At 36.2% G+C, this 26258-nt stretch overlaps 1 protein-coding gene across 7 annotated transcripts in view; it reads left to right on the top strand.

The window, feature by feature from the left end:
* Positions 1 to 26258, top strand: part of LOC120543278 (rho GTPase-activating protein 26-like) — a 250835-nt gene that overhangs the window by 142517 nt on the left and 82060 nt on the right. For all 7 annotated transcript variants that reach the window (XM_039776307.1, XM_039776305.1, XM_039776310.1 and 4 more), the window contains exons 11-15: positions 8852 to 8930; positions 10846 to 10882; positions 18454 to 18519; positions 20731 to 20805; positions 24633 to 24720. In XM_039776307.1, the coding sequence (XP_039632241.1) occupies positions 8852 to 8930; positions 10846 to 10882; positions 18454 to 18519; positions 20731 to 20805; positions 24633 to 24720 (345 nt within the window). The remainder of the gene's footprint in view (positions 1 to 8851; positions 8931 to 10845; positions 10883 to 18453; positions 18520 to 20730; positions 20806 to 24632; positions 24721 to 26258) is intronic.

Genomic DNA, 26258 nt, shown 5'->3' with positions numbered 1-26258 from the left:
GATATTTGAGGAGTAAACCACAAGACAATGATTATATTTTTATATTATGTACATTAAAGAACCATCAGCAACAAATCAAATCCAATTAATAATATATTGAACAACTATTATAAAAGTAAAGTTGAATAAATCAGACTCTGCTGCTGCATGAATAAAAGGTAAATTACCACTTAGCAGAAATAGCACAAAAATTGAAAGAAATCTACGTTTTGTGCCTAATACGTGTATGCAAAATTTGGTTGACCTAACTGAAAGCGTACTCAAGTTATCACCTTTACAGTACACACACACAGACATAATTCCAAAAATGGTATTTTCTGACATAGGGAGGTCTAAAATGTCAAAATTCATCAAAATTTTGAAATGGAAATTTTTTTTGGAGGATTCTAATACTGTTTCCTCCCACAATCCAAAGACATGCAGATTAGGTGGATTGGCGATTCTAAATTGGCCCTAGTGTGTGCTTGGTGTGTGGGTGTGTTTGTGTGTGTCCTGCGGTGGGTTGGCACCCTGCCCAGGATTGGTTCCTGCCTTGTGCCCTGTGTTGGCTGGGATTGGCTCCAGCAGACCCCCGTGACCCTGTATTCGGATTCAGCGGATTAGAAAATGGATGGATGGATGGATGGATTCTAATACTTTCCCTATACTTTGCATATGAGAAAGTCAGGGAAGTCTACAACGTCTAGATTCAGCAAAATCTCAACATTGAATTTTTGGACGATTACAATAGTTTCCCTATACTTCATATACGAGATAGTAAAAAACTGAAACTGCATTCTAAAAATACTCCACAACAACTCCAGGTAAGTTAAATTATTCAGCAAAATATATAAATGTAATGTCATTTTAAGTGAACAAAAATATTTATGACTTTTTCAAGGTTTTCGAGATGATTTAGACTATCCAGTCATGGATTGCCTGTTGCGAACAATATGTTCAAATAGAAGATTGCTCATAAGTGTGACAGGTTCCAAAATACATACCTCAAGCATAATCCCTCAGGCACAGAGGCAGTTGCAAGAAATTTTGACCAAATGGTTGTTGGTGTTGGTTAAGATGACAATCCTAGAATCTGTTGGTGGGCACCAGTGGCAAAAGACATTATCTAAAAAACAAATATGCCTTCCAAGCTATCTAAACAAATAGGCCTTGACATGAGTGTCTTTAAATTTAACTGACGGGTACCTACAGACCAAAAAGCTTACATCTGTGGCATTGGCCAAAGTAAAAGAATATGTGTGGTTTGAGTTTGTTGAGACCATGGAGTATGACAAACATTCATACAAAGGTTCTGATAATTCCTTTAACAACTCAGGATAGGTAGGCAGGACATTTCCAATATTGTTCTCTGCAAATATGCAGAAAAGTTGAACTGCACTTGGAATATTATTGAGAGGTGGAGGGAACACCTTGAGAATCTCTTAAACAAAAAGGAAATACCATCCCTAGAAAATGCATAGCCGGAAGCATGGGTTGAGGTTGGATACATCTCTGTGCCTGAGGTCACTGTTTTAATTAAAAAGCTCTATACTGGAAAACCCATGGAGTAGATGAGTTCCGGGTAGAAGTACTTAAAGCACAGATATTGAAAGGGTGTTTTGGCTAAAGTACTTCTTTACTATTGCATAGAAGGTGGGGGCACTGTCTCAATATGGCAGACTGGCATGGTGGTCCCCATTTTTATTCATTTTTTTAAATAATTTTATTGTAATCATTCCATAGAAATTGATCAATTTTTACAAAAAATAGGATTGAGATTGAAAAACAAGTCGAATGGTGTATAAGAGAGTGTGCTCTAATTACTGAGGGATCAGTGTCTCTGAAAAAGCCATTGCTGAAATATTAGAATGGAGTCCCTATCTGATAGCTAAGCCTCAGATTCAAGAGGATTAATGTGGATTCTGTTCTGGCTGCGGAACAGTGGACCAACTCTTTGTCCTTGCACATATTGAAATGTAATGGGAAATGCTTTTGATAGTATACCTAGTAGTAGTAGTTTGTTAAAGGTGCTATAACAGTCCTTCATGAGACCTGTTGTAGATCTGCTACTTGTATGTGATGAGCAGGAGTTGTGTTTGCATACTTCGTATTAAGTCAAAACTGTTCAATATAAGTGTTGTTCTCGGCAAAGTATGTGCTTTGTCTTATACTATTCATGAAAATAATGAAGAGAATATATCTAAGCAGGGCATCTAGTTTGGTACACTAAGGGTTTGATCTCTGGTGCTTGCCAACGATGTTTTCCTCTTGGACTTATCACATTTTGATCTCTGGTGCATACTGTTTTTTCCCCTTCATATAAGTAGTGGGCAGCTGCCTCAAGTGGAGAAATTCAAGGTATCTTAAGATGTTGTTTATAATTGAGGGTACAGAGGCTCATGAGATTGACCAAGGAACCTTTGCAGTAGTGAGGTTTTACACACATTTGTACTGGACCATGGTGGTCATGTTAAAGCTAAGTTTACAGACAAAGCTGTTCAGCTACCAGTCAGGCTGCATTTCTATCTTTATGTATGACCACAATCTCAGGGTAGTGAGTGAAGGAATAAGAATCTTAATTACAAAAGGAGGTTCTGGCACCGGTTTACTTGGTTCACACTTTGTGGCACAACGAGAATCTCGGTAATATGGACATATTAGTATTTTGGATTAGAAACACTACTTTTCCCCTTTGGTTGAGATGGTTTGAACATGTATTTAGAATGTCTTCTGGGTGTATATCACAGAGCGCAGCAAAGCCACGTTTTGGGTAGTGTGTGTCTCAGCTGTCCTGGAAGCATGTGAATAATCTCAAGGATTGACTGGAGTAAGAAATCTTTTTGGCCTGTTGCTACCATGACATTCTCCAGGAAAAGAGAAATGATAATGATGATGATTTTCACTATTTAACAAAGTAGTTGAAAAATTACCGTTTAGCTGTGAGGGATGAAAGGGACTAGGGGTCAAACTTTTTTGAAATGTGCATCACCTCCATTTTATTAATATTTAAGGGAGACCATGAAATGGTTCTTCACCAATATAATAGCTTACATTTAAAAAATAGACTTTGTGTATCAATGTGTAAGAGTGAATGTTCTTTAATGCATGGTTAAGTACTACTTATACATATAGTATTTGCACATAATCTTTCCTCGTCATCTTCGTAATATCCAAATCATGATTTAATTGGCAAATTTAAATGACATACTTTGAAAAAGACAGTAAACTGCACTAGTTGCCATAGTATCTAATTTTGAAATACCAACTTGCAATGCCTGAAACTGACCCTTCATTTCAATTTGTAACATTTGCGTAACACATGTGGTTTAGTATAACTAGGACATTATAAATCAAGGTGGAATGAGACCTTGAGAATAGAAAACAAAGTATTATAAGAAAAACTTATAGGGCTTACCCCCTGCTCACTTCGCTTGCCAACCTCCCTTTTCTGTGCTACACACCAGCCACTTCGTGTCTCTGCGGCTCATGTTGTGAAGAGGGGGGCAAAACATACTCCAAGGAGCTCCTTCGAACCCCCCCCCTTAAACGGTGATGCAATGGGCAACAAATACAGTTGTTTGTTTTTTTTTTTACCACCTCTTTGCTTGATCCGAGCCACGTGATCTGCATCTCGTGCTGCATTTTGAACATTTAAAAGCCTGTACAGCAGCTGTCTTTGTCATCTACTCTTTGTCTTTTATTTCTAGCCCTGGGCGTGGTAAATTCTCTTGGCACAATGTCTTGTCTCATGGGACATGAGTTTTTGATATTTTTTAGTTTATAATTTAAAAACGGAATAAGAATCTGAAAATCTGAGAACATCACAATAAAATCTAACAACATCACATTAAAGTTCGATAAATTCTGAAAAGAATGATACCAAACATATATATGTAGATTTTAAAATAACCAAGACGTGACATAAAAACATCACATAAAATCGTTGCACAAAATCGTTGCACTTTTAGAGAGAGAGAGAGAGAGAAGATATAACATTCTTGGGTTTTTTGGGTTAAAAATGTGGGCTGACTTTCAGGAAATACAGTCATGAGCGAATTGAGGCCAATATTACTAACAGCCAATGTTCCCTCTAATTTTTTTTATGTCTTTTTTTTTACTGATGAGTGGTTGTGAATAATAGATGAATTGATACTTTCCGTTTACGACCGATTTCTTGAATCCCACTACAGTGCATGAGCTTTCCCCTGTGAACTATCTATCGATCACAATGATGCACCAACAAATGAATGATGATCTTTCTCTGTAAAGAACACCACAAAGCACCAACACATGAAACATGACTATGGGGGGTATCTCCCTTTATGTATCAATTGATCACCGCAAAGCACCAAAACATGAACAATGAGCAGTTCCCCCGTGGAGTTTTGGGAGCACAGTTGTGTGGCACTTCCAAACTGCTGTGCAGGAGGAGGAGGAGGAGTGAAAGGCATGATAGCAGTTGAGTGGCAGTTAAAAAATGCTGTCCGGCACCCTGAAAAAATGCAGCCGAGACTGAAATATTGGTATGTGCTGCTCTGTACTGGCTGTTAAAGTATGCATACCAGTGACCCACACCAAACTCACAGAGGCTCAATTGCCATGACCTGTGCACTTTGTGACCAATGTACAGCCAATTTGAGCCAAGTTTCAATGGTGCCTGGGATTTTAGGATTAGTATTGTACTTTTTGCAGGATTGTTCATAATTTTAGTTTTTTTTACTTTGTCATATACAAAGTATAGGGAAAGTGTTGTAAACGTCGAAAAATTCAACCTCGAGATTTTGAGGAATCTCGATGTTTTAGACCTCCCTGAGTCTGAAAATACTATTTTTGGAATTATGTCTGTGTGTCTGTCGTTATGTGTTGTGTGTGTGCGTGTATGTGTGTAAACACGATAACTTGAGTACGCTTTCACTTAGGTCAACCAAATTTTGCATACAAGTATTAGATACAAAATGTAGATTTCTATCACCTTTTGAGCTGTTTCCACTAACTGGAAGTGGTACTTTTTCATTCATGCAGCTGCAGAGTCTGATTTATTCAACTTTACTTTTATAATAATTGTTCAATATAGTATTAATTCGATTTGATTTGTTGTTGATGGTTCTTTAATGTATTTTTCTTTTTTCTTTAGCACACGCTTTACGTCTTTCAGAGCTCTCTCTTTCTCATTCAGGAGACCTTTTAGATCCTTAGTAATCCAGGGTTTGTCGTTTGGAAAGCAACACACTGTCTTAATGGGTATCACTGTGTCGACACAGAAGTTAAGATAGTCTGAAATGCAATGACAGAGACCCTTGATATTGTCCCCATGTGACTCACACATCATTTTTAATTTCAAGCTTTACGCACATTTGCGATTGAATATACAAGTAGAGTTTCATGAAAGAAAAGTTACTTTATGTAAATCAGGGTGTTCAGAATCACTTCCTGGAAGGCCATGGTGATTGTTAGTTTTAATTTCAAGTAAGCCTTTGTATAGAGGCCAATTGTATATTTTAATTAAAATCTTTTCCTAATTAAGATTATTGTTGTTCTGTTTCTTGTCTCTGCATTTGAGTTTAATAATAGCCTGCTGTGTTCTGTTTAACCATGATGTCTTTCCAAGTTTTATTTTAGCACACAGATTTATGCTTTGTAACCTACAGTACAACCATTTTCTGATACATATACACAGGTAGTGATGATTTGATGTATTTTATGGAAATTGGCTGACATTCAAATGCCATTTCAGCATTATTAAGGAAACCTCTTATCAAGACAGCACAAATGCACGGAATATAGCACTTAGTTTAGGACATTCAGGGTTTCAAGATGCATTTTTATGATGTGAAATAGAAATGCAAAGCTCAAAAAAATGTTCTGTTCTCATAGGTATGTAGGAGCAGAGAACTAATACAGTTCAATCAAAGATGTGAAAGAGACTCTCATTAAAATGGTGAGATTTCAATGAAATCCATTCATCACTGCAGCCCCAAGGACTTGAATTTAATGCCTTTGTTTAAGGCCACATCCTGTGTTTGAAAGAAGACAAAACTTGGAGTGTAATTTAATAAGGTTTCAGAAGAAAAGTTATAATTAACCTATGATTACCAACTTGCCTAGCATTTAAGAAAATATTTTTGTATATTATACTCTATGTGCTATTCACTGCTCTGGCTATATGGGTTAAAGAAAGTTTATGAAATTTTTAACCCTTGCGAGAGTAAAGTTTCCTTGGCGCTGTGGACATGACATCAGAGGCTATTTGTGACCTACATTTCTTCTGCACCTCTACGTTTAACCATGAACTGCTAAAGAGGAAAAGTCAAAAAAAAAAAAAGAAAACCACAGAGGGCAGCGTAACCATATCTTCAAATACAAATTAAATTGTCTAGCAACAAGAATCAATTTAATATTGATTGTTCTTCCCACTGCTTTGTCAAGATCTGATTACAGTAGATTAAGTTACAGTATTTACAACATGACTTTTGCAGGGACAACAGCTAGAAATATCCTTTTGTAATACTTTAAATACAAATAGAGAAAATATAACAGGGTGGGTTTCAGAAAATAACAGCTGCAGAGTGTTGTACAGAATAAAGTGGATTCAGAAGTGGCTGGCAAAGGCTAACTGATGGGCAAATGCAAATGGCTGAAGAAGGCCTGGCAGCTGCAGTTTATTGGTTCGGTTTGGGCGTCAGACTAATGAAATAATCCTTACTTTAAACTAGGGCTGCCAGTTTTACTGTTAGCTCTCATGTTCTAATGCCTGCTGGGAGTCAGATGCAGACCGACTGCACTACTGAGCTTTGCAATTTATAATTATTGTCATTTTTCACATTTTTGTTAAGGTAATTACCACGGTACGTTGATTGATTGATTTCTTTCTTAATAAGTTGTTCACATTTTGTTTTTCTTTCTTAGTAAGCAGCCCTTTTTGCCATCTCAACAGTCTTCACTTGACATGGAGCTACTTATTTTTGTTTTGATGCAAACAATGGTCTTTCAAAGTCATGCTTATTTTGAGTTTTAGTGAATGTGTTTTGCAAATCATCTGTTTTAAAAGCCTTTTACTTAAGAAGCTATGTCCACACATTATGAATTTACATCAGTTTTACAAGAAATTCCAAAGAAATGATCAGCTAAGCAGTTCAAGAGTAGCTGGCTAGTCTGATGAAAGTTTAGCAGAAGGAGAAACTGCTTGTGCACAGAATGCAGAAAAGTACATTTGGTGGTATAATGAAAGAGGGAAGTGCTGTGGCCTACAGTTAGTAAAATATAGCAAATCTGATTGATAAGCCAAGTATGAGGCCTAAAAAAATAAATTACATTTATTTAATTCTTTTCATAAGGTAAAATTCCTTACTTTATACTGGCAGAGTTAATTACATTTTTGGAGTATCTTCCAGAAGTTTGGTATGAAGGCAGGAGCCTCCTCTGTCTAAATCAGAGCCATTTCCAGTGGCAACAGTTCTAATATTAGCAGGCAGAAATGGATTTTTTATAGTGTGACTCATATTATCATGGCTGAGAGAATTCTGTGCTTTACTGAAGAGTCAGCCTTAGGGAATGTAGATGTCATACCAATTTTTAAATGGCCCAGTGTAAACTAAAAAGAATTTGGCTTTATGGAACTATGGAAGATGGCTGTGTGGCATTGTGGAGTTAATAAACAAAAGAATCCTGCATGTTTAAAGAACTGGACTAATTAGCAGTGTTTTGGTGAGGACAAAGTTGCATATAGATTCCTAAAAGTAATCTAGTTCAATTTAAACATTTTCATATATATATATACATATACAGCTATATGAAGTAGAAATATTCATCCATCCATTATCCAATCCGCTATATCCTAACTACAGGGTCACAGGGGTCTGCTGGAGCCAATCCCAGCCAGCACAGGGCGCAAGGCAGGAAACAAACCCTGGACAGGTCGCCAGCCCACCACAGGGCACACACACACACCAAGCACACACTAGGCACAATTTAGAATTGCCAGTGCATCTAACCTGCATGTCAAGAATTTAAAATTGCAGAAACGGTGCAGTCTTTGACTAATCTAAAAACACTGGCAGTACTATTTCATTACGTCTCAGTTAGACTGAGTGACACTCATTTTTATCTTAAACAGTACAAGTCATAGTGTCACAACGAAGAAAACTGCAAAGCTGTTTTCAAAGCAGATTCAGCTTTTAGATTATTACTGTATATATCTAAAAGAAATAGTGGTCAATATGTTATAACAGATGCACACAGCAGCAGAGGTAGGAAATGAAATGTTGCTGAGAAAAGCTCAAAAAATCATTTTCGAAGAAGTTGGTTTTAACCTGAATTTGTGGCTGAGATCAAAGTGGCCTCACAGAAAACTATGCTCTGTTTTAGTCATTCTGCTTTTTGCATTCTTTTAACTTTATGCAGTAAACATAAATATTAGCAGGTTATCTAAATATTTCCACATAGCTTTTACAATGGCTAACAAAACTAACAGCCAAATAATGTGTGTCACATGCAAATGTTTTCTTTCCTTGTATGTTCAGACTGCAATAATTTTATAAAAGATTAAAAAATATCAGTTACTCAAAGGTTTCTTTTTTTATTTTCCAATCAAGGAAACTCCTGCAGTTTATCTCATTGATATACCTTTTTCATTTAACATGCTAGTCCCTCTCTATCTACATACCATACACAAACTGGTAAAAGAAAAACAGTTCTAAAGGGAATATTAATACAATGTATTTCTTTCACATTGGTAGAAATCATTGAAACCCACTATAGTCCCTCTTCAGTTTTTCGGTAAGGATTAAAGCCATCCTGGGACAAACACCTGTGCCCCAGAGAAAGCAGAATGAATGGTTGTACTTGCCCTAACAGTGTAGCTTTCTTTTTGTAGGCCTGGAGTGATCACCATGCAGGCTCTGTCTGAGGAGGACCGCCGACTCTGGATGGAAGCTATGGATGGCCGTGAGCCAGTATGTATTGAAGTTTTCCTTCAATTTTGAAACATGTACAGCATGCTGAGCATCAAAGCAAGATTGTCAATACTTTAAATTACTCAAAGGCAGTGTTTTTAAAGAGCAGATTGACAATATAACTATTTGAAAGCAAATGTATTTGTTCATACTGTACTTAAAGCCAAAAGAAAGATGAAAGCCAGACGCTATTCTATACAAGTTAAACTGCCTTATCGCCTAAGCCTCTCAAACATGTTTTAAGGCTTTACATCTAAAAGCTTAAAAACTAAATGACAGATCTAACCATTTTGTCCTACACTATATAAAACTGATTTGCCAACAAAGCAGATGATCTTACAGAATATGATTATGAACGGCCTTGGGCACAGCATACTGCTTCGTGTAGTTGGGACTATAGATACAAAAAAAAACACCTCGGCATCAGCAGAAAGTTGAGAAATGTTTGAAATATATGAACTTTAACAACCTATCAATTTTAAATTTCTTTCAAGTCTAGAAATTTAAATCATGTAGTACTTTTCTTTAACAATCCATTTGACTGTTATTGGAAATACTGGAATGTATTCTATTCTACACCAGGCCCCACTTGCTGAATGAAAATCATTTTCAGTGAAGTTGAGCATTTTGGACGCCTTTATTTAACATTGGGTGCACCATGCGTGCTCTCTGATGAATCATTATGAGCAGTCTCGTGTGACTTACTGTTAACCTCAAAGCAGCCACATCATGACTTCATCGGTAGAGTTTCAAATCACACATTTGCTGGTTTGCCCTTATTTTGTTTTAGTTTTATACAGTATCGTTAGTCCTAATGAAATACTATTTTCTTCATCTTTGTCATTTTCTTTTTTATTGATGTTTCCAGACTATCATTTCATAAATTAATAAGCATTATAATTTTGTACAAAAACTGGTCATATAGCAATGCCACTTCCGTCACCAACAAAAACTTTTTTCTTTTCTTGACATTAGACTGCTTGATAGAGAATTAAAAAAAAATCTTCATTTCCCAGTGTGACAGGTTTATATGAAGTAATGTGATCAGATCTGCAGTGCACTTTTGAGACTCCACCTGACATGCTCTGTACATGTCTGGTCACCATAATAATCAAAAGAGATAGAGCAGCACCAAAATCACTGATAAGAGCAGCCACATCCATAAACAGCAAACCTTTCACTTACAGACTAAGTAAACTGAAAATCTTTAGTCTTGAATACAGAGTGTAATACAAAGGTCTTAAGAGTCTTCTAAATTCTCCAAGGCCTTGATAAGTTAATCATAGGTGAATGGTTTTCTTCAGGACATTGGTGGAATTCAAAGAAAACTTCCTTCATCATAGATGCTAGGAAGGATTTTGTCATAGAAATGGCTTGTAGGAATCAGAAATAGACTGTTTTAACGTGTAATTGAAGACCTTGAGACAGGGACACATGGGTGTAATGTTGCTTTGTTTCCATCTGTAAAAGTTTGGATATTCTTAGAAATCAATCTTGTTGGAAAGCTTTCAAGCTAGTGGTATTTTAGTCTACTTCATATGTTTATTTTCTTCATTATGTGTTTGTTTTAATGCTAACAATTAAAGAGCTCTGGATATTACATCATAGAATTTGGTCTCCAGTGTGATACTGTAATGTGGTATAAATAAGTGAATGTCTGTTGCAAAGCCTTGTTTTAGCATAGTGCCAAAGTATAACTCCGGCAGCAGTATCTTGTAAATCTCCAGTAGCGAAAAGGAGGTATTGGTGTAAAAGATTTCTTTGACAAATATACTAAACCATCCTGTATACTGTGTGTTTTCGTATGTAGTATCTCAATTTTTTTATATGCTTTCCTAAAGCAAAATATATGGTAGTTTCTATAGTATTTAAAATTCTGCATTTCTCTTAAATTCTAAATCTGTTTTATTTGCAGGTTTATAATTCTAACAAAGACAACCAGAATGAAGGCAGTAAGTGTTTTTCATAATTTTAAGGGAAGGGAGTAAAAATCCTGCAGCTGGAATTCATATGTTGTCCACTAAAATAATACTCTCTGATCCACAACTGTCCTTTTGTTTGTTGACCTCTGCCATTTTTCAGAGGGCTGACATTAACCACATCTCCTGCAAAGTCCTCAACAAATCCCTTTCATCCAGAAGTTATATTGTGGTAATGATTTCATTAACCTGTGGTTTTTCCATCACACGAATTGGCAGGCACGAGACTTCCTGTGGTGTAGCATTGTTTTAAAAAAAAAAAAAAAAAGTTGATAAATTAATTTATATATTAATTGTCCTCCTTAAAAAAAAAAAAAAATCTGCCAAATTATTTGAGATCATAAATTATATATTTTAAAATACTGAACATGATTTCATTTATTTAAAAATTATACAGCAATATTATGTTACCATTATTTGTATTGTCTGTTATTCTTAAAACTGTATTTGATTCTTGTTCGGACCTTTGTCATCATTTTATGTATTTCATCAACATAGTTGATCCAAATTCAGGGTCTTTAGGAAACTGAGCCTGCCTGGTAGCACTGTGCAAAAGACAGGAATCAGCATAGCATCAGCACTTAAATGTTTATTTTTTTTTTTACATCTTCATGCTTCCTCCAGTATCACACCATTTTCTCAGATGCATCGAATTTTGTTGCAGCAGCGCAGTTACCAATTTCTACTTCAACGTCGTTTACTGATCAAATTCTCCATTGTAGATAAGGGATGCTCTTATAAAGGTGTATGAGGGTGTGAGATATAAAAAACACAAATCAGTGCAGATGTCGCTTCGGAATAGTTCGGGTATTACCGTGTGGTCACGTAGGCACAATAGAGAGAGCGAGAGGTAACGAGCGCATTGCCGCACCCACACTCTCAGGTTGGCGTTAGCAGATCATAATCTCTTGGACCAATAGTGTGAGTTTTCCACATTCGACTTATATAACCAACATTATAAAATACCAGAAATTATACTGTAAAATTAAGTATCTGCGAGTACATACGGACCATTGTTAAGTGTGTGAAGGATTAGATGTCTTGTGTGTGCACATATTGAGTAATTTGCATTTAGGGAGTAGAAAACATATATTTAGCTTATAATGATGTAATTGACTGTAACATTTCTGACTTAAGGCAGAAACCTGACATTTTTATAGTAATATCTGATTTAGTGAGTTCTGGACCACTGTATTTTTCCTGTATTTATGGTAGCCATGGAACAAGTGTGGAAAGACTAAAGCCTATATGGAGGATGCAATGCCTGGTCTCCTTTCCATTGCAGTTTTCACTGGAATGGGCTCAGAGCACTATAGTGTACTTCACCTCACATTTTTATTTGTAACGCAGCAATAAAGTTGAAACTTGAGTAAGGCCAGACCACCCTCTGCTCTGGGTTCTTAAAAAAAATGCCCCCTATCCCCTGATCATTTCCTGTTTCATGATGTTATTATGCAGTCAGTTTCTTAAAAAAGTTTATTTACATAAATAGAGACACATTGAAAATGACTTTAACATTTGGGTGGAATATTCATGTTCATGCTAATGATTTTTGTTCTGTTGAGCACAGTTGTTTATTGGGTCACTTAGTAAAATGTTGTTTAATATACTACAGAAAACTGAATTTGAATAAATTGTTAAACCATTTTGGCAGTGTTACTTTTAAATACGTAAACTGCTGTGAAAAGTTATACAGTAAACCCTCGTTTATCGCGGTTAATCCGTTCCAGGCTCAACCGCGATAAATGAATTTCCGTGAAGTAGGATTCTTTATAAATCGAATATTTTTGCAGTTAGAGCATAGAAAACCTGTTTACGACCTTCTAAATATGTTTAATATTATTAGAGACCTCTAGACACGAAGTAACACCCTTTAGTCAAAAGTTTAAACTGTGCTCCATGACAAGACAGAGATGACAGTCCCGTCTCACATTTAAAAGAATACAAACATATCTTCCTCTTCAAAGGAGTGCGCTTCAGGAGCAGAGAATGTCAGACAGAGAGAGAGAGAGAGAAAAGCAAACAATCAAAAATCAATGCGTGCTGTTTGGACTTTTAAGTATGCAAAGCACCGCCGGACAAAGCAGCCGCAAGGAAGGGAGCAATGTGAAGATAGTCTTTCAGCATTTTTTAGAGGAGCGTCCGTATCCTCCAGGCCAATGTGCGAACAGCCCCTCTGCTCACACCCCCTCCGTCAGGAGCAGAGAATGTCAGAGATAGTGAGAGAGGCAGAGAAAAGCAAACAATCAAAAATCAATACGTGCTGTTAGAGCTTTTAAGCATGCAAAGCACCACGTGGGAAGCATATCGTATATCATTGAGGAGTTTTATTTAATACATAATACGTGCTCTGATTCGGTAGCTTCTCAGCCATCTGCCAATAGTGTCCCTTATATGAAATCAACTGGGCAAACCAACTGAGGAAGCATGTACCATAAATCAAAAGACCCATTGTCCGCAGAAATCTGCAAACCAGCGGAAAATCCGTGATATATATTTAGATACGCTTACATTTAAAATCTGCGATGGATTGAAGCCGCGAAAGTCAAAGCATGATATAGTGAGTGATCACTGTATAGAGGTTTGTATAGTCTACTGTTTAACTGACTATTTACACAAATGTATGACAATTGTCTTTCAGAATTAAAACTAGAGGGCAATCTTGGTAAAAGCCACATCCTGTTGTAGGGAAAGTAGAGTAGTGTGTACTGTATATAAATATTTAAGGGTCAAACTCTGATTTGTAAAAAGTTGCAAATCAGTAATCAAATTTATGCCTGTAAAAATCTTTTACACATACACAGACAACAAAACCTCAAGGGATTCTGATGTAAACAATATTAATATTTCAATAAGTTTAAATTAGAATGTGTCCGCTGCTGATATATTAAGTTTGATCTTGTTAAATAATAAAGGCAGTACTTTGTTTGCAAGAACCTCAGTATGTTAACATTGGTGTCTAAAAGTGAAATTAGTTTTGTTTATTCACAATTGAATTTATCATTGTTGTTCTTGAGAAATATGCAATATATAGAGATGCCTTTCATAGTGTTTTATGTTATCAGATCACATGTGACGTGCATCTAACATAAAAGGTTGCAACTAACATCTTAGGTTCTTTTCTTAATGTCAAAACCAGGGGCCTCATGTATAATGGCGTGCATAGAACTCGCACTATAACATGGCGTAAGCACAAAAGCCGAAATGTGCTTACGCACAGAAAAATCCAGATGCAGGAATCTGTGCATACCCCAACTTCCACGTTCTTTCGCTACATAAATCCCGATCAATGTGAAAAGTAACGCTCGTGCACGCGCTTCATGTAACGCCCCAACTCCTCCCAGAACTACGCCTCTATGAATATGCAAATGAATATAAATCGCCCTTAAGCTCAGCCTTCTGTGAAAAGACAATGGGAAAAGCTTGGGGGAAAATATAAGAATTTCAGCGAATACCAAGTGGAGGCAAAGGAAAAACATACTATTTGTTCAAATAAACCGTGGGATAATCAACAAAAGGAAGTTGATCGAGTGACATAGCAACAACAACAACAACAACATTTATTTATATAGCACATTTTCATACAAACAGTAGCTCAAAGTGCTTTACAAAATAAAGAATAGAAAAATAAAAGACACAATAAGAAAATAAAATAAGTCAACATTAATTAACATAGAATAAGAGTAATGTCCAATGGGCAGGGTGGACAGAAAAAACAAAAAAAAAACTCCAGACGGCTGGAGAAAAAAATAAAATCTGTAGGGATTCCAGACTATTAGACTGCCCAGTCTCCTCAATTTGTAGTTGTGTCTCCAGAGCTAGGTATTTCTCATTTGTTGTGTTCTGCATACAGAATACTCACTAAAGCGTGTTGGAGAAACTTTAAAGCTCACGTTCACAAAATCGCACAGTGCCGGAAATAAAAAAGAAATCACATATCAAAGTCACCGTGAAAAGGCGAGTTGTAGCTCACTGTCTTAGTGTCAGAAGAAAGCTTATTAGGGTACAGAGAAAAAAAGGCACACAGTGGGGAAAAAGCACGAAATGTCAACTTCAATCTTGACATTTCCACTTTAATCACATAGTTTATTTTGTCATTAAAGTAGAATATCATAAACTTCATCTTAAAATCGTTTAATTAACCAGTTTCTCAAATCACATCGTAATTAAAGTAGCACGTTAAATGCTTTGTTTTATCTTCTATGTGCTCTATGTGTGTGAACCACTACTTGCTTCTTAAACCGGCTCTCTTCCTCCGACTGGACACAGAATCCATTACATTTGTGATATTACAGCTCTCTGAAAAACTAAAATACTGAGATGTATATGTGATATAATTTTCATGATGATAGGAGTTAAAGCACGTTATTAAACATGGGTTTCACGGCGCAGTGATTGTGTGCGACATTCGATGAAATAATTTATTGCAGCAGTATTCAGGGGCAGCTCTAGGCTTGTGGTGGCACTGGGCAGAGAAAGAATCAATGTCAGTAAGGTAGCTTATGCACGGTGGATAGCCACGTCCGTTGCGGACACTGCATAGCCGCCTCGTGCTCATGACACAAGCATTTAACTTTTGCCGAAATTTGTTGCTGTGTTTTTAGCTGTGTTGTTATTTTCTCTTTCTGTTTTATATTCAATATATATTGGCGTAGCCACCACTGCAGTCCTTGCTTTTCTTTCTCCAAGTAACCGATCGCCACACAATCAGCTCTGTTATAGACGTTAAGCCATCTGTAAGCTTAGAGCGCCGATTCTTCAAAACGTTTAAGGAACATTGAAATATCTTCGTAGTACATGTTTAATTATTCTATCCTTCACGCCAGTCCCAGTGAAGAATATAGATTATTTAAATGAAGTTAAAGTTTTATCTGTATTATATAATAAACATATTGTGCTGCATTTCACATTTGAAACGTTTTGCCGTGGCTGAGACAGTGTGTTCTTGATACTGTATATCGATAATTCTCTTTCCGATCAGCTGCTGCTGTGATTCACACTCAGATACAGTGATATAAATACTTCGAGTGGTGCAGTGAGAGTAATATGGATAAAGATGATCCACTGTGGCAACTCCTAACGGGAGCAGCTGAAAGAAGAAGAAGAAGGTGCAGTGAGAGTAACAAAGCTAAAGCAGTTATGGTATTTGGTATACTATGGCTATTCCCTGGACCATTGTATTGTTACAAGTTAATTACAATCAGATGAATTACACTAATAAACAATATGTGGTTAGTTTCAGTGTATTTATAAAGCCACGTCAGGAAAATAAGGTGTAACCACACAGGAACAGTAACATTGCATTGACGCTGGGTGCCGCCAGTCTGCAAAACCGAGTGGAGAACTTGCGTACGACAAGGTATGAGGTACCGTGGAAAAGTGCGTGGCTTTACGCCAAGTGTAGGTTGTATACATCGCGATTTGAACGTGGAAAAGTTCTTACGCAACATTTCTGTGCATACGCACCGTTTATACATGAGGCCCCAGGTATGTAACTATTATCTGTCACGTCTTACCTACCAGTATGGCTGGAGGTCCACTGTCCTTGTTGTGCATTGCATATTCAACTCCAGGGACCCCTAATGGCAGGCTGCTTGTTGACTGGGACTGTCATTTACTTTGTGAAATAAACACAAAGAGCACAGATAAAGGTTTGGGGTAGCCACCCTGTGCACTTGGCAAGCAAGCTGAAAATACAGACTGACTTCAAAACTGGACCAAATACAATAGACAAGATGGCAGTTATATGTTGAGTTGGCAGGATGGGGTAGGTCCAGTGAAACAGGAGCCAGAAATGACATCAGCAGAACCAAAAGTCACATCAGAAGGCTTCAGGTCAGCCAGCTGGTCTACAATGGGAAAAAGAGAGAAAGAATTAGTAGACAGCACGTACCTCTGGTTCAGTGGATAAGTACAATTAATTTGAACCAATACGCTGTCTCCCATGCCCACATATATGACAACTTTTAATCCATTACTTCAAACCAGTTTGCCACCAATAGAGGATTCTACAGAGCGTCTTTCATATCCTTAACAAACCAGATCTAGATAAGTAATGATCAGTTGTTGCACTCATTAATGTGGCAATAATCACATCACATTTTATTTAAGCTTTTACTTAAAATTTATATTTATTTGCATAACACCAATAGCACCAAATTTAAGCAATAAAAACTATACAACCTGGGTGGGATTATTTGCTCTTTACTCTATCTCAGATGATAAGTTCTAGATGTTGATTACATAGTTACAGGTATCCTTAATATAAAAATGATAGGAAGGTTCCATGCTCTAGACAGAGGTCCTTAGAAAAGATCTGGCAGCTGAGAAGATACCAAGTTCCATTTAAATGTCCATGGCTAGTCTCAGTGTCAGAAAGGCAGCAACTGAGTCAAACACTGTAGCTTTGCAACAAAACACCAGCTAAATTAAAATTAAACTGAAGTGAAAAAAATTCTAATAAAAGGCAGCCACTCTCTCCTTACTCCACACCCAAATTAAGCACACACACTTGGCTTACTATCCACTAGCAAAGAGGTTAACATGTCTACAGTTTCTAATAACAAAAGAAAACTATTACTCTGCAATACATGAAGTCTAAGCAAGTGGAAAAGTGTTTATATCATGACATTAAATCTTGTTTTCCTTATTGTAAGAATTATTGACTTAATCATCAAGTGATTATTTAGCTTACTTTAAGAAATCTTGTCAAGTACATTTTGCTTACCCCATTGGCAGTGTTTGTTGCTAAATAAAACCAAAACAATTCCCATTTAAAGTTGTTTTTTTGTATAATTATTGCATATGCATTTTTTGCAGTGTATTCAAGCTCATAACCGATTCCCATGGGAATCAAAAGCTACACTAAGCTGCAAGAGACTGGCTATACAAAACATTCTAAGGTCCTGCTTAGCTTTTCAATGTTTGCAGAGTACACTTTACCTCTTTCAGGCCTCAGTCATTTACCTGAAATCTGTCAGTTGAAAAGGTTAAAGCATTTCAAATATACACAGTGTTTTAGGTTGTGGGGTACTCTTTGACTTTATGGAACATAGTTAACATTAACAGTGATAGCTTCAAACATGCTTTATTATATATTCATATATATATATTATATATATATAATATATATATAATGTATATTATATATATAATAATTCTTCATGCTGCTCATTCAGTATTTCATAATTACGATTGTTTAGCAGACTCTGAAGCTTGTGCTTGGTCCAGCCTATCTAGAATTGAAACCTATAGTTGTGGTATATCTAGGTGTTTTTCTGAGTTTCATTACTATTGCTTTCAGTTGAGAATAGCATCTGATAATATTACCTAAGAATGTTACCCTTGTTTTGCCAGTTTATTAATTTCAAAAACTGTGACAAATCTGCCATTTATTGTTTCACGCCTCTTAGTCTTAGATGTACACTTGTAGCCCATTTAAAACTTCAATTTGTATATAGATGTTACTTGTTTTAGCAAGTCTTCATGTGTTGTTTGTCTTCTAAAGTTTGCAGTATGTGCTAATTTGCTTTATTTTGTTTCAGCGGCCCAACTGGACAGCACTGGCTTTACTATCATAAAGAAGTTCATACATGCTGTGGAATCACAAGGTGACAACAAAACTGAGTTTGTGTTTGTCTGAAAATGGATGTTTTTGCATTAGGTGATGTCAGATGGAGCCTACCCTCAGCAAGTGATTTATCACTAAACTGTTATTGACTTGAGCAGAAGAGGCACTTTACAGCTCTCTGGTTTGTTTTTTGACTTCATAAAACACAAGCTTTGGCTAGATATGTCCACCAGTATGAAGTCACTTAATCGTATGTTGGGATGCTGTGGCCTAGCTGTTATGCTAGTGATAGAGAATCTAAAGACATTCAGGATTTTTTTCTTCTTTTTTAACAGACAGACTCTTTTCCAGATATAGTTTTTAAATTTTCATGAGTACCCATTTATCTTTGCATTTGTTAAGTGAAAGACCAAGGCATTTGACTCATCAAACCACTTAACAACCACACTTTTTTTTGAAAAGGGTAATTTCTTAGAAGATGCTTTTCCTGGAAGAAAATAAATACTAGTTTTAGCTGCAGCCTTGTTTACCATATGTAAACTATTTAATTGAAATTTTTTCTTTAATCTGAATGCAATGAAACAGGAGAATTAAATAACAATAAATAAAACTATGTAGACACAGCATACACAATGCTTTTAACATAAAACTCACACAATATACTATTTGCTAAAGGGCACAAAGTACATGCTTTCATTAAATTTCCTTCATTATTGACTCATTATTGAAAGGGCAGATCATTAGTTTGCATGAAATCTGTTCTAATTGGAGCTAATTATTGTGTGCCTTTGGGATTCCTAAACCATCAGCCATCTCCGCCAAATGTTCGTTGATGAAGATAGTAGCAGAACATTTGGCTATGGTGCAGTTCAGGTTGCTTTAATTGATAAAGATCAGGCTGAGGCTGCAACCAAAATCTGGAGAAGCCTTCTGAATTTTCCATCTTGTTTCCAAAACTAACAGTAGCCATAAAAATTAATAACTAACTCTGCAATTAAGGTCCTCATACGTAGACCTATTTCCTGGACCACAGTCATTTCCATCTCTTAAGAAAGTACCATTTTACACGTATGTCTGCTTTTCAGTCATGTCAGTGTATAGCTAATCATAGATGATTGCACAAATGTCTGTTGAGTACTATGTGATTCTTTATCCTTTATTGCTAAACATAAGACACTGCACAAAAACAAACAACAAGAGAGACTGATGTGACACAGCTTAAAGTAGCACCATGTATGAAAGTGATCAGACAAAGTCATTGTCCGTTCAAACATTAAAAAAATGCTAAAACATACATCGCGCTTTGTTATCAAATTCTCATTACTGTTAGAATCAAACACATGGGTCTTTTATCACTTGCTTTTGGTTTGTGCCACATATGTACTTGTCTACCTGTGGGTACCATGACGAAAGGTGATTGTTTTAATCTTTTTATTTTTTTGTATCTGTGTTTTCTGTGGTATTCTTAAATGTATAATAAGAGCTTTGTGCATTGTCATTCTACTATTGTACCTGCTCTGTAAAGCTTTAGCTGATTCATTTCTTAAGGTTTTGTGTGCTCACAACCTACAGTAAATGGAAATTTTCTATCAACTGATTTAGAGTTAACCAGGCATCACAGTCAGTGCCTTCAATGGCCCCATATGCCCTATTTTGACAATTTTCTTTATTTCTTTATTCTTGCTTTCATGCCATCATCATCCTTGACACTCCTCCTTGTCAGACTTTATTATGTTGAGCCGTCTTTTACTGAAGCGCCTTAGGGTCATGTTAGCTATAATACTTAGCAATAGTACTGGGCTTCTTAATTTCACATCTTTGTGGAAGCCATTTACTCAGGTTTTTCCATACTTTGCACTCTGTTCACAAGATTTTCATATCGCTCATTCTATTCAGCTGTTTCACCACCTTCCAGGAAAGCATATCATAGTCTCTAAAGTTAGATGTGTTCTTACTAATACATGTTGAATTATGTAAATTCAATAGAAGCAAACAGAAAGTAAGTCACAAGATAAATAAAGTGAATACCACAAAGAGAGCCAGATAAGATATTCCGTATTATGGTTCCATTTAATGTGCAAATTCAAGTGTGTTCATGTAGTACACAGCTTCGACAAATTCTTATTTTGAGGACAGAATACTAATGGGCATTGAGACGTGATTCAGAAATGCTATGTTCAGATTAGACTATGGTTAGAAGGTCATGGCAAATTATAGGTGTTTATTTACAGGTGCTCTTTTATTGTTTCAGGAATCTGTGAGCAAGGCTTGTACCGAATCGGTGGTGTAAGCTCCCGTGTACAGAAGCTTCTCACCTTACTAATGGGTAAGAGTTGTCAAATATGAATAACACATTTTCACTGAAGTATTAATTTTTCTCTTGTTCTTTATATGTCAGTATTAGGCTTGGAATAAATAAATTTAATGTCTTCTTGAAGAAAATGTGATGCTTTGAAATAAATTCATAGCGTTAGTAGTAGTTTGAGTTTTCAGTTCACAGCTCGAGACAGAAGGAGCAGCCGGCATGCTGGTTGGTGGGAGGTGAGTGCTAAGCCATTGGGGATTGCTTTGATCTGTGTACCAAACTAGTTCTCTGGCTGATAAATGTTTTGGGAGTTTCAGAAAGGAAAGCAGTGATGACAGGTGGGTGAAATGAAGGGCATCTATTGACTATTCATGTGCCAGCTTGTAGTTAATAGTGGTTAAGAGTGCTATATTTTAGAAATCTTTAATTTGTGTTTCAAATGAAAGCAGTACAAAAAATAAGACAACCTTACACTCAACCCCCTTAGGCATTTATTAAAAATGTGCAGTTTTTCTGAAGGATGACTAAAATTCTGTTTGTTGTCCTCTATCCTTGTATTTTTATGTTTATGTGTTTAGCTGATAAACATACTTACTAATAATCTAATTTTATAAAACTAATCAAGGAGAGAAAATCATTTATGTATCAGGATTGCAACACACAAGATAACACAGAACTCGGAGAAGAGCTGGAACAGCAGTAATACATTCTAACAGTCCGTAGTCTCCTAAAGCTAAGGTCTACCTCTTCAGTTTTACAGTAAGTGAATAAGCAGGAGACAATAGTCCATCACTGCTTCATCTTGGCAAACGTCCTGTGAAGTGCCTGTTTATTATATGATTAGTCATGATTCACATTCATCCCACTCCTTTAGCGGTGATTCTTTTCCTCCCACACTTCTATTAGTTTCACTGTTGGATGCCTCTTCCTGTCTCCCAAGCCACTTTCCATCTGCTACCTCAGAGCAGAGCTATGTACCCAGCAGCTTCAGCAGCTGCCTACCCATACACACAACCTGATTCCTCAATGCTTACAAGGATGAATCTGGAAATTGGAAACAAATCATCTGAGTTATACTGTATAAATATGATTGTACTTTATTTCAGATATTGGATATTGAATATTGACATATCAGTTTACCTTTACCGGAGGTCCTTTTGAATTGGTTGTAGTAATTGAGCTTGCTTTTAAATGTGATTATTTTCTTAATGAAAAGGCACCCAGTGACAGTAATACTCATTTCAAACAATTATCTGATTGTTGACTCAGACTTTGGGTGAGTCACGCCACTTGGTCAAGTCAACCTTAAAAAAAAACAAACATCACACATTTCTCCATTAAAAACTGTTTGCTCACAATAGTCAGAATTATATTAAAGTCACAATAAAATTAAATTTAAAGTGCTCATACTAATTAAAGATGAAAATTATAAATGAAAGTTGTGAAAAATATATGCCTTACATAATTTTGGCATATTGAAACAAATAATCCTAAACAATACTCTACTGCTACTACTAATGCTGCTAGTTCTAATACAAATGGAATACATAGTTGTAAATAAAATGAAAGAGACAGTAATATGTATTTAAGATTAGTTCATGGGGCTGCAGACTGGAGAAAATTAAGAAATCCACCAAGGCAACAGAAAAATGATTAACACCCTCCATACAATAACTGTTTGAAGTGAGAAGGACTTAAAAAAACTGATAAATGCTATACGTTAGTGTAAACCAAAAACAACAAAATATAAACATTTTGTGCACATTTAAGTTTTTCCTCTAAGCAGATGCTTTTATCCAAACCTACTTGGAAAAGAGGGCAACATAATTGAGTAAACCTTCTGTGTGGGGGCTGTTTTTGAACGAGTGTTATAGGACAAGCAAGAGCACAAGAAACAAATTGCAAGCTAGTTACACCTCCTTAGTTTAAAGAATCCATCAAAGCCATTATCAATTAGACAAATATTCACAGAACAAGAGTAGTGCAGTCAGTAGTTTGGATGGATGTGGGAAGCCTTTTCCAAAAGCAAGGATCTACATATGAATAGAGTCTTAGTTGATGTTTGATGCCATGCAGAGTTGGCATCACCAGATGCTGTTCACTAACAGATCTGAGTGGGCAGCACAAGTATAGGACCTCATAAGTGTCTCCACATACAAGTTCACAGACAATAACCCACTGAGTACTCTGTAGGCAGGTATCAGTGATTTGAACTTAATGTGTACTGCAAAATGGAGCCAGCGCAGCAACCTGAAAACACAAAAATCTGATTTGAAAAGGAATTGTTGACATACTCTTATAGGACATATTGTTCAAAACTTTGTACTTATAAAATGGCAGCAGTAAATTAATTCACTTATACATGGTTAAGAAAATACAGCATCTGTATAATTACCAATTTAAAGTACAAAGTTTTCTAAATGGATTTTAAAGTAAAGGTACTGTGATCTTAGAATTGGACAGGTTTAATGTCTTCAGTGAACTTACACAGCACTACACTAGCACTTATTTATACAGTATAAGTAAGTTTGAGGATTTAAAAATGTAACAAAACTCTAATAAGATATGCAGTAAGGACGTTACCTTGTCTTTGCTTAAGTTAATGTCATATGATTGGAAAAAGTTGTTCCATTTTGTTACTTCAGGCTTTTTTCCACTATAAAAGCATTTAGAGGAATACCTCTGCTTTCCACGGTTGCCAAATAACTGGACTTTGCTATTTTATATTTCTTTCAGCATAGCTGTGTGAACGGTTAGAGCATTTGTGTCTGACATTTCATGTAATGATTGCCAGGCACAACTTACACAATGGTTTTAAGGTGTGTACTGACTGCCACCAGGCTGGCATAATGATCAGCTGCTGCCAAGTTATCACTGTTTATGTTATAATTACCTGATATTGACAACCTGACTGTATAATGAAGAATGCCTGATACTTCGTGTCAAACACCACCCATCACTGCTATTGGAAAAAGAGTACAAGTGAGAAGCAAAAATCTTACAAGTGTGAGCAGTGCTGCTTAGTGATTATGACCATCCTTACTCAACGGTTTCTGAAAAATCCAAACAAGTGCAGTTGTTTTTCCTTTACTTGGCCAGTAAATATTTAAAATATGTAGATTTAAGAGGAGCCATATCCGTACCTGGGCCACAGTGAGATCTCTTTTTTTGCAAAATACTGCACATTGCAAACCTAATGAGGTCCACAGTTCAGTGCTGCTGCTGCTTCACCACTGTAGAGTCGTGGCTTCAGCAACTGCCTCAGACATGATTTATATGGAGTCTAACATTCTCTCAATGTCTGTGGTTTTTTTCCCCTCCCATTTCCCAAATATGTGGAGGTTAATGTTCATTGGTAATGCTAAATTTAATCAGATGCGAGTTTGGTTGTAAATGCTATATTTCACAATCTTGTGTTGAAGTAAGCAGGTTTGAAAATTAGCAAATTGTGTTGTATAATTCACCAATATGCCCTGAGGTTCCATTTTCCACTTCACTACTTGTACTTCCAGTGTTACTATATTGTGTATTGATTTCTGATGGTTTAACATGATCTACTTTTATTATGTCAAATGAACTGCTGTCATTTATTGCAATTTTAATCCTATAAGAGAAAACAGGATAGAAATCAAAGAGAATACAGAAAATGTATGCTTGAAAAAGTCAGTTTAGTCTCTTACATGTTCATTGTTGCAAGGCTTATATATACAGTAAGTCTCTTTTAGTACATATCTGGTGGCCCTATTAAATGTGCAAAGAACCACACTTTTAAATATTTCAGTTTTCTAAAGCCAAATCAGCCATGAAACGCTATAAATGGTCTTTTGTTTTCCATTATATCTTTGCAGATTCTAAAACCGCAGGTGAAGTTGACCTCGACAACAGAAGTGAGTGGGAGATTAAAACAATCACAAGTGCACTGAAACACTATCTCAGGTGGGAGATGTTTCTAGAAGTGACCAGGACTTTATACTATGTCTGAATGCCTTTCAAACCCAGTATTGCATTACTCACTGGAACATAAAACTGAAAATGGGTACATTTTTTCCCCTTTTAACCGTAATACTGTACCCTCTAAATTAGTGGTGAATGAAGAACAGCTAGCAGTACTTGCTTATTAGCTTTTATGAACACATTGCAGCTGCTGGTTTTGCCTTGCATACTGTATAAGAATGCAATACATACACTGCATACATTCAGTGTGTTTTATAAATTGTGCCGTACAATAACATTTATGATACTGATGAAAACTGTCATGAAAAGTCAATGTGGTTACATGACCAATAAGTTAAAGCCAGACATGCTATTGGTGTTTTTATGGTAAAGATATAATTACTGAGTAAAACTTCAAAGAGGCACATAGAGTCATTTTCAGACAACTCTATGGCGGAATTGACAGATTCCCAGTCAACATTTGACATTTTGGTCTGTGTTAAAATAGGTGTAGAAGACAATATTGTGGCTTTAGAAAATGCATCAGGAATGTTTGGAAATACTAGAAGTAGAGAGGCAAAATTGCTTTGGTCTTTCAAACACTGCAACCTTGCATAAAGTTGATGGCCACAGACAAATCAATCACCTTCATTTAGTATAGTTTCTTTCTGTAGTGAACATAATTCCAGCAGATTTTAGAGAGTGATAGCATAATTGTTTACATATTCTTTTTATAAAGGGAGTTAACATGCTTTTTGGAGAATGAGTTTGAACTGGTAACTTTTGGGTATAGAACCCTAAGCCTGAGCCACTGAGACAAAATGATAAAAGGTTAAAAGAAAATTGTACACACTTGCAAAAACAACTCATGCCATGTTTAAGAACATGTGCTCATTTGACTCATTTTCTTATTTTGCTTGCATCATCTTCACATTTCAGTGTGTGCATTTTTATATCTCATATAGATTTGACTCCCTTTCAGTGGTCCACCCACCTTTTCACTTCCTGAACTAATTTCTTCCTGGAAGCATCATTGTTGAGTTTTCCCCTGGCAGCATCAGCTGTGAAACATGGCTGGTTCACATGCAGCTATCTACATTCTCTGACATTGTAATCTATTACAGGTACCAGTCATCATAACCTACACGTCTCAGGGATGTGGAATGAAACCCTGTAGCATCCCAAGCATAGACTGTATTTAAGTCTTCTTTGAGTTTAACAAATTAAATTATAGTCACACTAGCAGAGTAAGAGTTTGTGCATTTTGTGGCTGATGCTATTATGCTAGTCTTGTGTCATTAAGTCAAGCTACTAAGATGTTCCAATTACTTCACTTAGCCTTTTATTTAATGTGGCTTTTAGGAGCACAATAATAGTGCTATATAGCATGCTGCCTTTTATGTGTTGTGCAGGAAAGATAAGAGTTAAGCAGTAGGTGGATAAAAAGCTCACTAGAGGTTCTAATTAAAGGAAAGGAAAGGCTTTAGAAGTCTCAAAAAGTCTTGAGAAGGCAGGTTCCTAGGCCGGAAGCTCTAGCACTG

The sequence above is a fragment of the Polypterus senegalus genome, chromosome 13 (assembly GCF_016835505.1).
Source record: "Polypterus senegalus isolate Bchr_013 chromosome 13, ASM1683550v1, whole genome shotgun sequence".
Classification (NCBI taxonomy): Eukaryota; Metazoa; Chordata; class Cladistia; order Polypteriformes; family Polypteridae; genus Polypterus; species Polypterus senegalus.
The sequence above is the reverse complement of the archived record's forward strand: the minus strand, read 5'-3'. Positions and strand labels throughout refer to the sequence as shown.